Source organism: Cajanus cajan, chromosome 11, assembly GCF_000230855.2.
Source record: "Cajanus cajan strain Asha chromosome 11, NIPB_CcT2T_4, whole genome shotgun sequence".
In the NCBI taxonomy this organism is placed as follows: Eukaryota; Viridiplantae; Streptophyta; class Magnoliopsida; order Fabales; family Fabaceae; genus Cajanus; species Cajanus cajan.
The window spans coordinates 30,362,024-30,378,343 of NC_138527.1; the positions used below are offsets into that span (position 1 = coordinate 30,362,024).

General features: G+C 32.7%; 2 protein-coding genes across 4 annotated transcripts; both read left to right on the forward strand.

The window, feature by feature from the left end:
- The first annotated feature begins 2,108 nt into the window (after positions 1-2,108).
- On the forward strand, positions 2,109-11,831 carry LOC145953290 (uncharacterized). 3 transcript variants are annotated; one of them, XR_014430830.1, is made up of 3 exons: positions 2,109-2,303; positions 8,113-8,235; positions 9,493-9,934. XR_014430830.1 is itself a non-coding variant. In XM_083067221.1 (3 exons), the coding sequence occupies exon 3, from the start codon at positions 9,985-9,987 to the stop codon at positions 11,569-11,571; it is 1,587 nt and encodes a 528-aa protein (XP_082923347.1). In that variant the 5' UTR covers positions 2,109-2,303; positions 8,113-8,235; positions 9,944-9,984; the 3' UTR covers positions 11,572-11,831. The 3 variants fall into 3 exon arrangements, 2 of the variants coding, with proteins under 2 accessions (XP_082923347.1, XP_082923348.1); XM_083067221.1 differs by lacking the exon at positions 9,493-9,934 and adding an exon at positions 9,944-11,831; XM_083067222.1 differs by lacking the exons at positions 8,113-8,235; positions 9,493-9,934 and adding an exon at positions 9,944-11,831.
- Positions 11,832-12,700: 869 nt separating this feature from the next.
- Positions 12,701-15,228, forward strand: LOC109801468 (UDP-glycosyltransferase 74B1). The gene is made up of 2 exons (XM_020362542.3): positions 12,701-13,444; positions 14,351-15,228. Exons 1-2 carry the CDS (start codon positions 12,797-12,799, stop codon positions 15,098-15,100), a joined length of 1,398 nt encoding a protein of 465 aa, XP_020218131.2. The 5' UTR covers positions 12,701-12,796; the 3' UTR covers positions 15,101-15,228.
- The last annotated feature ends 1,092 nt before the right edge of the window (positions 15,229-16,320 follow it).

Below are 16,320 nucleotides of genomic sequence, written 5' to 3' on the forward strand. Positions count from 1 at the left end.
TGAGACTTGAGGCATTGCAAAAAATATCCAACACTTCTTTTATCAACTTGACTTGAAAGGTTTTTGCTTCAACAAAAATTAAGCCAATAATCTATATAACTAAGTATAACCATTGACGGATCCACGTAGAGTATAGTGGGGGCACTTGCCCCCACTATCATTTGATACATACATATTTTTTATTAAAAAATAATATATTTTAAAAAATAAAATTTATATTTTAATAAAATAAATATATATTTAAATTATAATATAAATTTATAGGAAATTTTTATTTATTTGATATTTTTCAAAAAAAATTTAAAAAGTGTAATTATAATATATATATATATATATTAATTCTCACATATATAATGTAATATATTGAAAAAAGTTAAATTTTTGAAAAAATAAAATTTGTAGCATACATATTTATCTTTTGTGTTTTCTATTTATTGTATACGTTGATTAAAAAAATCAAAATTAAAAATATTGAAAGATTTATGTTCTATTTAAAATTTTTAATATAAAATATATTTTAAAATAAGTTATCATCTAAAAATTTATATTAGATATTAAAAATATGTTTATATCATAAATAAATTAAACTTGATTTTTATAAAGTTTAACATATTTATTTTTATGTTTTTATTAATGTTAAATTATTATAAAGTAGGTCTTTGAGATTGTATTTCTAACCAAACATTTAAAAAATGTCTATGATAGATAAAAAAGTCATATTTAGGATAATAATTTTTTTAAAAAAATTAGGTTCAAACCTACTAAGTTATAATATAATCTAGTTTGATCTAATTTATTTTCATATTTAATTATAATCGTAGATATAAAAACTTGTAAAAATAATTATGATATATTTATATTTTTAAAAGTTATATGTAAAATTTTTAATATTATAAATACATAAAATTGTCCCCACTATCTAAAATTTATAGATCCGTCACTGAGTATAACTCATAACTTTATAGTTGATTTGAATTTATATAATCAAGTATCATGTTATTTTTATTTTTAAAATTTTTACTTAATCTATCCATTAAAAACTTTGAATTTAATAATTGAATCATTAAAATTTAATATAATATATAAATTATTACATAAAATAAATCTATCAAAATTTATTCTTAAAATAAATAGATATTTCATTATATATATTTGTAATTTGTAATGAGTGTAATATTTTCCAAATCAAATAATTTAGTGAAAAAAAAGAAAAGAATTAAGTTATATTACAAAAAGAAAAAAAGCACATAATATCATGATGACAAGTGGGCAGTTTTGTGCGACGAAAACGAAGCAACACGGCATTCAAAGATTTGCATCAAATAAATGTGGCCATTGGGCATCAGGCATCAGGCATCAGTATCAGCGTCACACTCGCACCTAATCTAATCTCTCTGTCCTTCATCCAACTAACATATGATTCATCATTCATGTTTACTTAGGTCACTTCCAGACAATTTTCCATCGGACAAAAAAATTGGTTCCCACCCTTTTCTTACAATGCTCTGTTGCCCTCAAATTTTTTGTGGATGTATTGGCACCTATGTGCCCTTAAATATCTGGAGACAGAAAAAGATGAAAAGGAAAAGAAATAAAATTATATGATGCAATAAGAAAATAAGTTAATTGAATGAACATCAAAAACATTTTTGATAAAGATATCTATATCTCATAGAAAAGAAAAAAAATGTTTTGCGGAGAAAAATAAATCTAGATTTAAAATATATTTTTAATATCTTTAATTAAAAAAATTATTTTTAGCCTTTTAAATTAATTTTTTTAGTTTATATAATTTCAAAAGTCTTGTTTTAATTTTTTAACATCATCGACGGAGAGAAACTAATTTTGTTATATAATTTAATGTGATACTTTAAATGATAAAATACTAATAAGTAAGTTATGTATGATAGGTTTAATAATAAATAAGTTTTGTAGTTTTAAATGTAAGATAATTAAGTTAAATTAAATATAGTGAATTAAATATAGTCAAATTTTATTAAAATTAAACAATAATTTAAAGATAATCAAAATGTTCATATTTTAGTATATTTTAAAATGTATATGTAACATTTCTCTTTGATTTTCTTCTTCTTCTTTTTCTCTTTACGGATACTGGGAGTCCTTCCTTCTCCGTGGTTGGCCCGTGAAAGAGGAAAAACAAGTTGTGGTGGTGGTGGGGTGCTACCTTGGAAGCTCATAGTTGCTTTTCCTTCCCTCTCCCTCTTTCCTTCATTCAAGTAGCTAGAGCCTTGGAGTTCTTTGTTCTCTTCCTCTTCTTTTTCCTTAGAGAGCTCGGAATCGAGGTAAGGAAAACTAGAATCTTAGGTTTTGGCTTAATTGTTGGGTTGTTGAATGAATTAAGAACTTAAAGTTGGTAAAATTTCTAAAATTTGTAACTATGGGGATGAATTCGAAGTTGATTGCATGTTGAAACTAAGGTTTTGGTGTTCTTGACGAAATGTTAAAAATGTTGATGATTTCTTTGAGTTTTGGTGCATGCATGTTGTTTTTCTTGTGGTTTATGGGTTGCATGAAAGAATCTAGTAAAGATAATGAGTGTAGATCGTATTTAGGTGAAAAATTGGTAAAGTGTAGGTAAGGAACGAAGGGGGAAGCCATGAAAGTGCAGAAAATTTTTGCACTCAATGCTACAGTCATGGTTGAGCACTACAACGGTGGGGAAACTGGACTGGCAGAGATCTAGTGTTGTAGCCACGGTTGAGTGTTGCAGCCATGGAGAGAAACTAAGTTGGTAAAAATTTAGTGCTGAAACGCAAAATTGAGTGTTGTAGTGATGGGGATAGATGACTGAATTTGTTCTTATTCTTCATAAAAGTTATAACCTTGTATGTTAGCCTTCCAATGGATTTAGAATTACCTAAAAAGGAGTTCTAGAACTCCAGTTATGACCATTTTAGTTAGCAAAGGTCAAGCTGTCAGCATTTAGGCAAATTGTTGCGGCTTTTACAATTTTTAACATGTTAGATGATGGAATTAGAACCTAAATCCTTCATGAAAGTTGTATAAAATTTTCTTGTCTTTCATATGAGATAAGGATGAACATGATAGGAGTAGTAAAACTTCCTATGCGTTGTTTTATGTGAAGGTTGTCATTGTAGGATAAGTGATTTTGATAAGTTGTATGTTGATACATGTTGTATATATGATAGGTGAATTTGATGAACATGAATAGAATACTTGTGTCTATTGCATGTTGTGTGATGTATAATGATTATAATAAGCATTAGTATGCTATATTTGTGTATTTGAAATGATAATAAGAATTGGTATGCTATCTTTGTGTATTTGAAATGATAATAAGCATTGATATGCTATTTTTGTGAAGTTGAAATGGTGATGAGCATTGATATGTTTTGTATGATTGGTATGTTATTGTTTAATGAATTAATGGAGCATTGATATGTTATTATGGAATGAATTGTTAAACATTGATATGTTATTCTTGGTTGAGGTGTTAGGCATTGATATGCTATTTTTGGTTGAGGTGTTAAACATTAGTGTGCTATACATGATTGATGTTATTGATTTCTATATGCATTGACTAGATGTGATGTATATAATAGATGCATGGTGAGGTGTAGATGCTGAAAATGTGGTGTAGCATTAAACCATGATGGCTAACTTAGGACTTGAAGAGAGGAAATTATTTTGGAAATTGAAGATCCCACATGGGGTATCTTGGAGAGATGCTCAGGTAGACCATTGTTTGGAAAACCCTCATGGAGTAAGTATATCTCTTGGAGTAGGTTTTGAGGTGTGTTGAGTCTCTTCCAAGTCCTTAGTGGTTGAGTAAGGTAGATGGTCAAGGGATACAACCTTTAACCAAATACTTAGAAAGGTAGCATGCTTCCTTGAGGATAATTAGTGGAAAATTTCATATGTGACTTGGTAACACATGTCAAGGTCGTGATAAGCTTATACTCAACTATACTATTCTTGATGGTGGAACTGGACTTTCCTAGTGTAAATGATGAGACTCGAGAAACCAGAGGAGGAATTGGTATCTTATTTTATTGTGATCGAGCCGACGCTTCAGGTGTGAAAACGATTGGGTTGGTTCCATAGGTGAATGCACGACAACGTATTGGTTGATATGTTGCATATGATGCGTATTGAGGTGTGTTCATAGGCATTGTTGATGTCTTGTCTGACATGGTTTGGATGAGATACATGTTTGCTTGGAATATTGTAACTATCATGTATGATTGTGGAGTGAGGTTGTATATTATATGATTGTTATATATATATATATATATATATATATATATATATATATATATATATATATATATATATATAAGTGTTTTCGACTCAAGCTTACCTTTTTTCTGTTTAGGGTTTAGGGTTTGAACTATGATGATCATATGTTGTATGTGAGTATATCAAGACTAGGTATGAGAAGCTGGTGATGATAGGATTGTGATTTTTTTGTTGATGATAGTGTTACTGCGTATAGCTTGTATAGTCGTTCTTGACCGACAATAAGGATTCTATACTGTTTTATATTAAATGATTGTACATATAGGTATATATTTATAGAGTTGTTTCTAATTGCTTTTATACTTGTATACATGTCATATTATGCATATCCATGTAGAATTAGTATAAAATCTTAAGCATGTGAGTAGTTTTGTTGCTATTTGAGGATTTTCGTGATGTGTATCGATCATAGTGGGTCATTACAATATATACTATATCAATTTTGTTCTAAAAGAATGAGATATTAAATCATCCTAAATTAATATTAAATTTTGTATATATAATATTCTAAAAGTAATATATATATATATATATATATATATATATATATATATATATATATATATATAATGAGGGATTCGTTTATTCTAGGAGTAAGTTTATTTAGACTTACTTTGTTTAATAACTCATGTTTTACATCAAATTTTAACGATCCAATAGTTTAATTTAAAGTTCTTAATGCATAGATCAAGTTTATAAACTTTTTAAAAATATGAAAATTACTTGATATTTTATTTCATTAATTGAAATTGAAGGATAATCATAAAATCATTTTATACATTGATTTGAATTAATGAAACGAAGTATCAAATAGTTTTCAATTTTTTAAAAACTTGCAGATTTGATCTATGCATTAAGAATTCTAAATTTAATGGCTGGATCGTTAAAATTTGTAAGTATTACATCGTTTAATAATTTTATATTAAATATAAATTTTGTAAATCCAACCGTTAGCTTGAAAGTTCTTTACCTTCAAATTATTATTTAATTTTAACAAAATTTGATATAAACATAAAAAGTGATATGAACTTTCAACCTAACGGTTGAATTTATAAAATTCACATTCAATATATAGTTATTGAACGATATAATACTTAGTAAAAATTACACCGGTATTATTATAACTCTCATATATATATATATATATGTGTGTGTGTGTGTGTGTGTGGGGAATGCTAATATTGATTAATTTGTATAAATGATATTATAGTAATTTAATTTAATTTTAAATGAAAATTAAATATTTTCTCTCTCTTATTAATTTCTTTCACTAAGTCATTTCTCTTTCTTATTAAATTTTATCTCCAACCCATTTCTCTTTTCTATTAAATTCTTTCTCTAACTTATTTATCTCTCTCCTATTAAATTCCTTTTTTAACTCATTTCTCTCTTATCTCTCATGAAATGACTTAGTGAATGAAGTTAATAAGAGAGAAAAAATATTTTATTTTTTTTAAAATTAAATTAAATTACTATAATATCTTTTGTACAAATTAACTAAATCAAAATAAATGAGTTATTTATTTGTCCTAAAATTTTGGTGTAAGTTGCTAATATACTCCCACTAAAAAATAAGTGGGAATATATTAGCATTCCTCATATATATATATATGAGGAGGGTTCAAACGACACCGGTGTAACTTTTACTAAGTGTTACACCGCTTAATAACTTTAAATTAAATGTGAATTTTGTAAATCCAACCGTTAGATTGAAAGTTCATATCAATTTATATATGTATGTCAAATTTTATTAAAATTGAACAACAACTTGATGGTAATCAAAGTGTTCATATTTTAGTATATTTTGAAATAAATATATTACGTCGATTTTGTTTTATAAAATTGAAGTATCAAATCATCTTAGATTAATATAAAATTTGATATATATAATCTAAGAGATATGAACTTTCAATCTAACGGTTGGATTTACAAACTTCACATTTAATATAAAGTTATTGAGCGGTGTAACACTTAGTAAAAGTTACACCGGTGTCGTTTGAACCCTCCTCTCTCTCTCTATATATATATATATATAGGGAGCATATCAAGTGAGAAGAATTTATTATGAGAGGGTGAGAAGGTTAAAATATAACCCTTAGATTAATTTTCTCTCACTTGATTAAATCCCAAATTTTCTTTCACTTGATTAATTTAAGAGTTATATTTTAATCTTCTCACCTTCTCATAATAAATTCTTCTCACTTGATATGCTCTATATATATATATATATATATATATATATATATATATATTACGTTGGAGAGTTACATACGTAAAGGAATCTTTAATGATAAGATTTATGCTGATTGAAATACTTAAAGGATGTGGAATAGAAGGAAAAATGAGAAAAGTTGAAAGTAATCTTTTTGGTGGGGTTTAAAAAGTTGAATTTGGAAAGTAGATACCGTAATTATGATTATGAGCTAGTTAGTTGTATTTCAACGCTCAAGGAATTCAAATTCAAGAAACTGGATTGAATGTTCAAACTCCTTTTAGCCGACAACGGTATCAATTTGTTCAATTCTAACAATTGACCTTTCTACATAAAATAATGTTTCATCTCTCACTTTACCTTTAATTATTATATTCACAAAAGCATGCACTTTTCAATATTTTATAGGAAAAAATAAATTCTTATTTTTTACAATATTTTTAAAAATTAATATATATAAATATATATATATATATATATATATATATATATATATATATATAATTTACTAACAAGTTGTTAATTCTATTGCATTAAATTTTATCTCTTTAAACAAGGTTTTATATTCAAATTTTATGATATAAAATAATAAAAAGTAATTATATTAAAAATACCAACTCAATAACATGATTAAAAGCCAGCAGAGATTATTTTGTTTTTGCCGCTTATTATTTTTTAAATTTACTTAATTATAATTTAAATATAAACTTTAAGTTTTGATTAATGATATTAGATTAATAGACATAGAAATAATGCGCCTTCGTTTTTTTTTTAATAATCAACTTCTAATTTTCAAAAGTTTTATTTTTATAAACACCGAAAAAATAACAAAATTATATTGACATCATTTTCACATCATACTAATATCTCTTATAATACAAACCTCTTTTTATTATTTCACACTAGTATACTATCATTCATTTTAATATCTATGTCATATTTAGACATTTTATTTTTACTATTTTTTGTTTATTATATTTTCTTCGTATCTTGAAAACGATTGTAATTTTACAGGATTAATATGAAGTTTTATTATGTTTAAGTTTAATTTTTTATATGGTCACTAAAAATTAATGTTTTTATTTTTGTATAATTATAAATTAGAATTCAAACTTTATAAATTTAACTTAAATAAAACTTTAGTCTTTTTAAAATAAGATTATTTAAATTTTAATCATCTTGATTCTAGTTTTTTTAATCATTTTAATTTTATTTATTTTCGTTTTGATTTTTTTTTATTTTAGTCCCATAATTTTCTCTCTTTTTTATTTTGGTCCATATAATTTTGTAACTTTTTTCCATTAGATTTGCCGGACAATCTATGACAAGTATGAAAATGAAACAACAAAATTTATAGAAACAAAAATGATTGTTTTTTTTTAAAAAAATAAAAGTAAAAAACCTATTTTACGAGACAAAAAAGTTACTAAAGTCAAAATTTTATTTAATTTTATTTCTCTAACAAATTTTTTAATATATAATACAACATTTCTGTGAGACCCTAATTCCTTTTTCCTTTTCAATTCAATCGTACACACTCAAGCTTCACTCTTTTGCCCTAAGCTCTCACTCTCTTCTTCTCCTCTTTGCTGATTCACTCTCGATTTCTTGGATTCAAGGTGGTGGTGTGAAGTAATTCAGGTTGCTAGCTGAGCATTTAGAGTTCCTCTTCTTCCTCGACTCTCCTCTCTTCTCCGTTCCTTAAACGTCTCTTCCCGGAAGCTCGAAAATTTTGAGACCAGGTAAGGGAAGCTAGTAATTTTCTTTCTTTTTTTGCTGTTTTTGGCTGTGAATGAGTTCTAGAAACTCATTAGATGTTTATTGATGGTCGATTCATGGCTGTGTTGAATGAGTACTGTTTGTTTTTTTGGGGGTTTCGGAGTTTTTGAGAAAATTTGGGGAAATCCTTGATTTGTTGTTGCATGTGGAAAAAGGTAGTATTTTTGGGTTCTTGGATGGAAATGTGATAATTTGAACCGATTGCATGTGCCTGGGAAGTTGATTTTGTATGTTTTGATGAGATTTTTCGAAAGATTGAGGGTTACTGCTGGGTATCACGCCGGGCGTAGTTCTTCGCGCCGGGCGCGTGACCATCAGAGACTTCATTTAGGCAAGCACGCCGAGCGCAATGGTGAATGCGCCGGGCGGGCTTGAGGGTGTGAGTCTCTGGATGGTCCTCGCTGGGCGTGGTGGAACCGCGCCGGGCGAAATATCAGTGGATGACTCCAGTTTTTGAGGTTCTGGTGTGGCGCCGGGCTTGGCTTTGTCTCGCCGGGCGTGGAGACTCTAGGGGAGTCTCTGCCAGAGGTGGCGTTGGGCGCAATTTATATTGCGCCGAGCGTGAGACTTGGAGAAAGTCTCTGCCTTCCCTCACGCCGGGCGCAATAGGTATTACGCCGGGCGTGTCGGTCCCTAGTGCTCTCTGGTTGTGCTGCGATGGGCGCAACCACGAGTGCGCCAGGCGCGTGGATGGGATTTTACTATATACTAAGTTGTGTTGAAATGAATATGATGGGGTGACTAGTAGATAATGAAGTTGATGAGGTTGAGTTGTGTTGTATGTTGACAAGTTAAGTTGTATTGTATGTTGATGAGATGAGTGGTGTTGTATGTTGCTGAGTAGTGTTGTGTTGTAAGTTGATATGCTGAGCTGTACAGTTGTGTGGAACTATGTGTTGATATTGGATGTTGTAGGCCGAAAGGCTGAGTTGTTGTAGGCCGAAAGGCTGAGTTGTTGTAGGGCGAAAGGCTGAGTTGATGTAGGCCGTAAAGGCTGAGTTGTTGTAGGAGATCCCCGAGTTGATATGCGTGACGACGCATTGTATGCTTATTGATGATCATGTTGAAAAACCGATGGGATGTATGTTGATGAAGTGTTGATAGTTGTAGTTGTTTATATTACTTAAATCTTTCTATTTGCTGTTTCTTTTTATGCTAGCTTACCCTTTTGTTGATTCCATGTGGTTGGACTGCTATGATCGTACTATGTACGGGAGCAGAGCAGGGATAGAAGGTGGATAGCGATGAGTCGGCAGCTGATAGATGGAGCTGACGTCTATGGATGTTTTGTTTGTTTTAGTCACTAGGCATAGTGACTTCTGATGTAATTCTGGTTTTACATACCCTAACTCTAGTCGGATTCGGGACATATGTATATACTTATATTCTAGACTCTATATTTATATACTTGTTCTATTCTGTCTAGTGTTTATGGTGTGTTTTGTTGATGAGTGGAATGGCCAGCCGGGTCGTTACACTTTAGTGGTATCAAAGCAGGTCGAGTTTAGTGGACACTCTTTGGGGGTGGTTCCTTTAGGCTTTTGTTGTGCTAACTATGTGTTGTGCTGCCTGGTTGTGTTGTTTGTTGTGCTGATTAGTGTGATGAACTGCTGTGTTGTTAATTGTTGTTTGGTTGAGTGGTAGTGTACTAAAGATGCTGTTATTTTGTAGACGATGACTAGAACCAACGAACAGATAGCCCTGCCATAGAAATGATGGCTATGGCTATGCAACAGCAGAATGCATATTTTGCTAGGATGGAAGCTGAGAGAGCTGCAGCTGGTGCAGCAAGACCCACGGGGTCACAGGAGAGCCGGGACCTAGCTGAGTTCTGGAAGTGTCATCCCCCACAGTTTACGGGTGAAGCGGATCTAGAGGTAGCTGACCGCTGGATACGTGAGTTAGAGAAGATTTTTACTGTTCTGGGGTGTTCTCCAGAGAAGAGGTTGGCATATGCTGTGTATATGCTGGTGGGAGAGGCCGAGCATTGGTGGAGAAACACTTACCAGATGCTTGCCACTAGGGGAGCTACAGTTGGTTGGGAGTGCTTCAGGACAGTATTCATGGAGAAGTATTATCCAGAGAGCGTGAGGCACGCCAAGGAGGCCGAGTTTTTGCGATTACATCAGGGTGGGTTGTCTGTGTCAGAGTATGCATTGAGGTTCGAGCACTTGGCTCGTTTTTATTCGCAGGCTATTTCTAAAGCCTGGAAGTGCAGAAAATTTGCTGAGGGGCTGAAGTATGAGTTGAAGAAGGTGGTGGTGCCTATGGCCATCACCGAGTTTCCTGCCTTAGTAGAGAAGGCGAAGATTGTAGAGAGGTTAGAAGGGAGTAACCGGGTGATCAGAGCTGCTGAGGGACCAGCTGGGTCCAAGAGAGGAAGTGGAAGTCAGGGGAAGCCGTATGATAGGCCCCTGCCACAGCAAAGGGGTCCTGTCATTAGGCAACCTGCTGAGACTACCAGAGGAGTAGGACAGGGTGGAGGTGCTTCCCTTAGGTGTTACAGATGTGGTGGATCCCATTTGATCAGGGATTGTCCACACACTGAGAGCAGGTGTTTCAGATGTCAGCAGATGGGCCATGTGTCTTTCAACTGTCCCACCAGGAGTAGACCGGAGAGGAGTACTCAGAGGAGCGATGCGCAGAGAGATGATACTCAGAGGAGTAGTGTTCAGAGGACTGAGACTCAGAGGGGTGACAGACCCACTACAGCTGGTAGGGTGTTCGCTTTGACGGGTGTTGAGGCTTCGACTTCTTCTGACTTAGTGAAGGGGAAGGGCAAGGCTGCTGGTAAGGATGTGATGCTTTTGTTTGATTCTGGGGCTTCCCATTCTTTTATTTCCTATACCTGTGTTGCTATGTTGGGTGTGCCTGTGTGTGATTTGGGGTTAAGACTGCTAGTGTCGACGCCCGCTTCTGCTTCAGTAGTCGCTTCTGAACTGTGTGCTGGCTGCCCCATTGTTGTGAATGGGAAGAAGTACAAGGTAAACTTGATTTGTTTGCCTTTGGTTGATATTGACATAATCTTAGGAATGGATTGGTTATCTGCCAATCATATTCTTATAGATTGTGCCAATAGACGGTTGATCTTTCCGCATGAGGAAGATGAGTTATTGATTTCAGCTGGTCAAGCTGAATCATGGTTGAGGGATGGAGTAGAGTGTTGTCTCCTGCTTGCTATGATGAGTGTGGAGACTGAGAGAATCATTTCTGAGATAGATGTGGTGAGAGACTTTGCTGAAGTATTCCCTGATGAGGTGCCTGGGTTACCTCCTATTTGCTGTTTCTTTTTATGCTAGCTTACCCTTTTGTTGATTCCATGTGGTTGGACTGCTATGATCATACTATGTACGGGAGCAGAGCAGGGATAGAAGGTGGATAGCGATGAGTCGGCAGCTGATAGATGGAGCTGACGTCTATGGATGTTTTGTTTGTTTTAGTCACTAGGCATAGTGACTTCTGATGTAATTCTGGTTTTACATACCCTAACTCTAGTCGGATTCGGGACATATGTATATACTTATATTCTAGACTCTATATTTATATACTTATTCTATTCTGTCTAGTGTTTCTGGTGTGTTTTGTTGATGAGTGGAATGGCCAGCCGGGTCGTTACAATTTCTGTTTTAAAATATTTGTAACATAATTTTTAGTTTTAATATTTTATGCAACATTTAATTTCTTTTAAATATCTTTAATATCTTCAAATTAATTAAATTCGTAAAATATGCATGTATGCTCGCAAATGAATCAAACTTATTATCATTATTTTGAAAGTCAGACAAAACTGAATTTAACTTTTGAATATACAAATGTTTTAAAAGCTAAGAAGGGTTTTAATAATACTTTTATTCTACTTGGACATAATTTTCTAAAACAGAGGATAGTTATGGAATGGATAATTTTTTTTAATTAGAAAATTATTTTATTAGCAGGGATGGATGTAAAGGGCGACAAATACCCTCAGAGATATCATTTTTTTCGTAAATATATAATATATTTTAATAAAAATTGTTAGAAAAATATATTTATTTTATTCAATCCGCTTATGCTATTATTAAAAGGATTTAACTCTTTAAATTTTTAAAACGATGGAATGTGTTCTTTTTTCAGTTTAATTAATAACGTTAAATTTTGTACATATAATGATAGATTTCATCATTATTATTATTATTATTATTATTATTATTATGTGTTTTTATCGTTTTAGAAAATTAAATAATTAAATTAGACATTTTAATAATAAACATATCAAATTAAAAACCAATAAAGTAATTTATAATTAAAAGAAAGGCAAGAGACGACACGGTTCTCTTTCAATGCGCACATTAAGATTAGCATATTACGATCCACTTCGTGCTTTGTCGGTCCTCACTGTAGCGATGGTATACTCTATTCTATAGCCCCCTCAACCGCAAACTCGCATTCCCCACGTAGTGGCCTATAAATAAAGCCTCTGGTGAGTGAGAAGTGAGAACCAAAACCCATCAAAACCAAACACTCCCATAACGTAAGATTCCAAACATGGTTCAGCAGAGACAAAACAACGCCCACGTGGTTGTGCTTCCATACCCAGCCCAAGGCCACATCAACCCCTTGGTCCAATTCGCCAAGAGGCTCGCCTCCAAGGGCGTCAAAGCCACCGTCGCCACCACCCACTACACGGCCGCCTCCATCGCCGCCCCCGGCATCACCGTGGAGCCCATCTCCGACGGCTTCGACGAGGGCGGATTCGCCCAGACCAACAACAACGTCCAACTCTTCCTCACCTCCTTCAAAACAAACGGCTCCAGAACACTGTCCCACCTCGTACAGAAGCACCGACAGAGCGCCACCCCCGTCACCTGCATTGTCTACGACTCCTTCTTCCCGTGGGCCCTCGACGTCGCCAAGCACCACGGCGTTTATGGGGCGGCGTTTTTCACCAACTCTGCGGCGGTCTGCAACATATTCTGCCGCATACACCATGGCTTCATTCGGGTTCCCGTCAACAAGGAGGACCTTCCCCTCTCTGTTCCTGGCCTTCCTCCTTTGGATCACCACGCTCTTCCCAGCTTCGTCAGGTTCCCCCAAAGCTACCCTGCTTACATGGCCATGAAGTTGAGCCAATTCCCTAACCTCAAGGAAGCTGATTGGATGTTTGTCAACACCTTCGAAGAATTAGAAGGCGAGGTACTGGTTTAGATTTTTCTTACTTTCAACTCGCTACATGTTTAGATAAAACAAGAAAAAAAAAATCAAATTTCATTTTTTACTTTTCTTGCTTTTGGAACGGTGGTTGTAAATGTAAGAATTGACATGGAGCACAGAAATCAGTATGGGGTACTCAACTTTGATTTTCTTGGCGTTAAAATAATGTTTCTAACAGAAAAAGTCACTTTTAGCTGTCAATTTTGAAATTATATAAATTATATATATATAATTGTTTTTTAAAGAATTACTCCGTTAAGGCGTTACTAGAAATTTTTTTAAAACTTTTTCCTCTATAAGTACGGTTGAAAAAGTTTATTCAAGTATGTTGTTAGTTTTCTAACTTAAAAATTCCACTTTGATTTTTTTTTTTCATTATATCAAGTTGTGGGTTTCGTAAGTTTATTATACTAATTTCCATCCACATGATATGCGTGAAAGATGTCATGTTAGACAGGCATTTACCACGTGTTAATACTTTAGTATGATAAATTGACATACCAATAATTTGATTTAAGAGATATTTTAAAGAGTCAAATTAGAACTTTTAAACTAAGAATCAAATTAAAAAAAGTAAAACGAGGGGGAAAAGATTAATAGTTTATTGTATAATATGAGCATCTACTTATTATATCATATTCTCTGATTCTGCATAGAAAGATTTGTGTTGACAAAATGACCCAGATTCCCTGCAGTCAAATAAAACTTTCAATTATTTTGTGTTTAATGTATATAAATTAATTTTGGTGGATGTCTTTTTATCTGTTGGTGATTGGGTTCAATGATTTATCAAAAAAATTATTGGTTAACTATTTTTTCCAGTTCTTGGTTTAGCATATTCTGCTTTGTCTGATTCGTTGTTGGTGATGATTTTTTTTCCTTTGAAAGGTGATGACGGGCTTAACGGAGCTCTTTCCAGCGAAGATGATAGGGCCAATGGTTCCTTCTGGCTACTTGGATGGGAGGATCAAAGGGGACAAAGGGTATGGAGCCAGCCTATGGAAGCCACTGAATGAAGAGTGCAGCAATTGGTTGGAAGCAAAGGAGCCTCAGTCAGTGGTGTACATCTCCTTTGGAAGCATGGTGTCCTTGACATCAGAGCAGATGGAAGAGGTGGCTTGGGGGTTGAAAGAAAGTGGGGTGAGTTTCCTTTGGGTTTTAAGAGAATCTGAGCATGGTAAATTGCCTAGTGGGTACAGAGACTTGGTCAAGGACAAGGGTCTAATTGTGACATGGTGCAACCAGCTTGAGTTGCTGGCTCACCAAGCCACTGGTTGCTTTGTGACACATTGTGGATGGAATTCCACCCTTGAGAGCCTTAGCCTTGGTGTGCCTGTTGTTTGTTTGCCACAGTGGGCTGATCAGTTGCCTGATGCAAAGTTTATGGAGGATGTGTGGGAGGTTGGTGTGTGGCCAAAGGAGGATGAGAAAGGAGTTGTAAGGAAGCAAGAGTTTGTGAAGAGTTTGAAGGATGTAATGGAGGGTGAAAGAAGCCAAGAGATTAGGAAGAATGCCAATAAGTGGAAGAAGTTGGCTAGAGAAGCGGTTGGTGAAGGAGGCAGCTCTGATATGCACATTAACCAATTTGTGAGTCATTTGATGAATGCAGATAAGAATAGAAGTTTGAATGTATTCTGAGTGACTATCTCATCATTAGTTGCTATTTGTTAGTGGACGCATTATGGGCTCATTGTTTCAATTATGTGAATGTATGATATCTTCTGTTAGTTTCATTCTTGAAAGCCAATAATACATTTCTTTTATAATTTGTCATGTGTTTGTTACAAATTCTTGATTAGAAAGATGTATCAGTTCATACATATCACATATGGCGGTACAGAATAAATGACAAGAACCAATTGATTAATGATATATATGGCCTTTCCATTTCTTAAATGATGCAGTAACAATTGAATTAAATGATTATTAAAAAAGGGATGAAAATAAAATAAATAAAATCTCGTAATTCCTCTACACTTTACTCGGTCTGATCTGAGTATCGCAGAATCTGGGTCATCCAAAAGGGGTTACCTGTTCGTAATTTACGAGTATTTGAGTTAACTGTTGGTAATTTTGGCCCTCCTAATTTATACTGATCCTCCATTTATCAACAACCAGATATTAATAGTTAATTGATTTTGGTACTAATAGAATTGTTATTGTCAAATCAAAGAAAATTAATATCAATAATTTGAGGTTCAAATTAAAGAAGAATTTGGAGATATTTTGATTTTATATAACTTTATTTTAATAATTAATTTATAATTAAAAGACTCAATTTACACAAATATAAAAAAAACTATTTGTTTTACTCAGTAAGAATCGTAAAAAAAAAAACTATTTTAATCTTACACATTTTATATTAATTATGATCCTCTTTTAATTTAATGAAAATTTAAATAAAATATCAAACCACATGAAATATAGTGAGTATAAGTAATGCAAGATGAGCATAAAAAATGCATAAAATTCTTAAATTATAAATTAAACTAAATTATATCACAAAATTTGTCTCTTAAGAATTATGATTTTTTTCCCACTTTCCAAGTCGTATAAACAAGATCATGTATCATGGAACTTGTAACTTTGTCAAATTCATCAGTTTTGATATCTTGAAAAAATGATCTCTAATATAATTTCTGCCACACACTATCACCAACATCTTCAACATCTAATATTTCATTATATGAAATGAATACATTAACCATCCAAAGTTCAAGTAAATATTATTTTTCTATTCTTTTATCTTTGGAAAATATTGCATGATAAGCAAAATATTGTCTATGTTTTATTGGCAAGTTTAAATAACTTAACCTCAAGGTTGACATTACACAGTTCTCATCCTGTGGTAAATTCCA

Excerpts from the sequence above, each read along its gene's own strand:
- LOC145953290 (XM_083067221.1), top strand. The coding sequence starts at position 9,985 with ATGATGGCTATGGCTATGCAACAGCAGAATGCATATTTTGCTAGGATG.
- LOC109801468 (XM_020362542.3), top strand. The coding sequence starts at position 12,797 with ATGGTTCAGCAGAGACAAAACAACGCCCACGTGGTTGTGCTTCCATAC. Across the intron at positions 13,445-14,350 it reads TCGAAGAATTAGAAGGCGAG|GTGATGACGGGCTTAACGGA; the intron begins GTACTGGTTTAG and ends TTCCTTTGAAAG.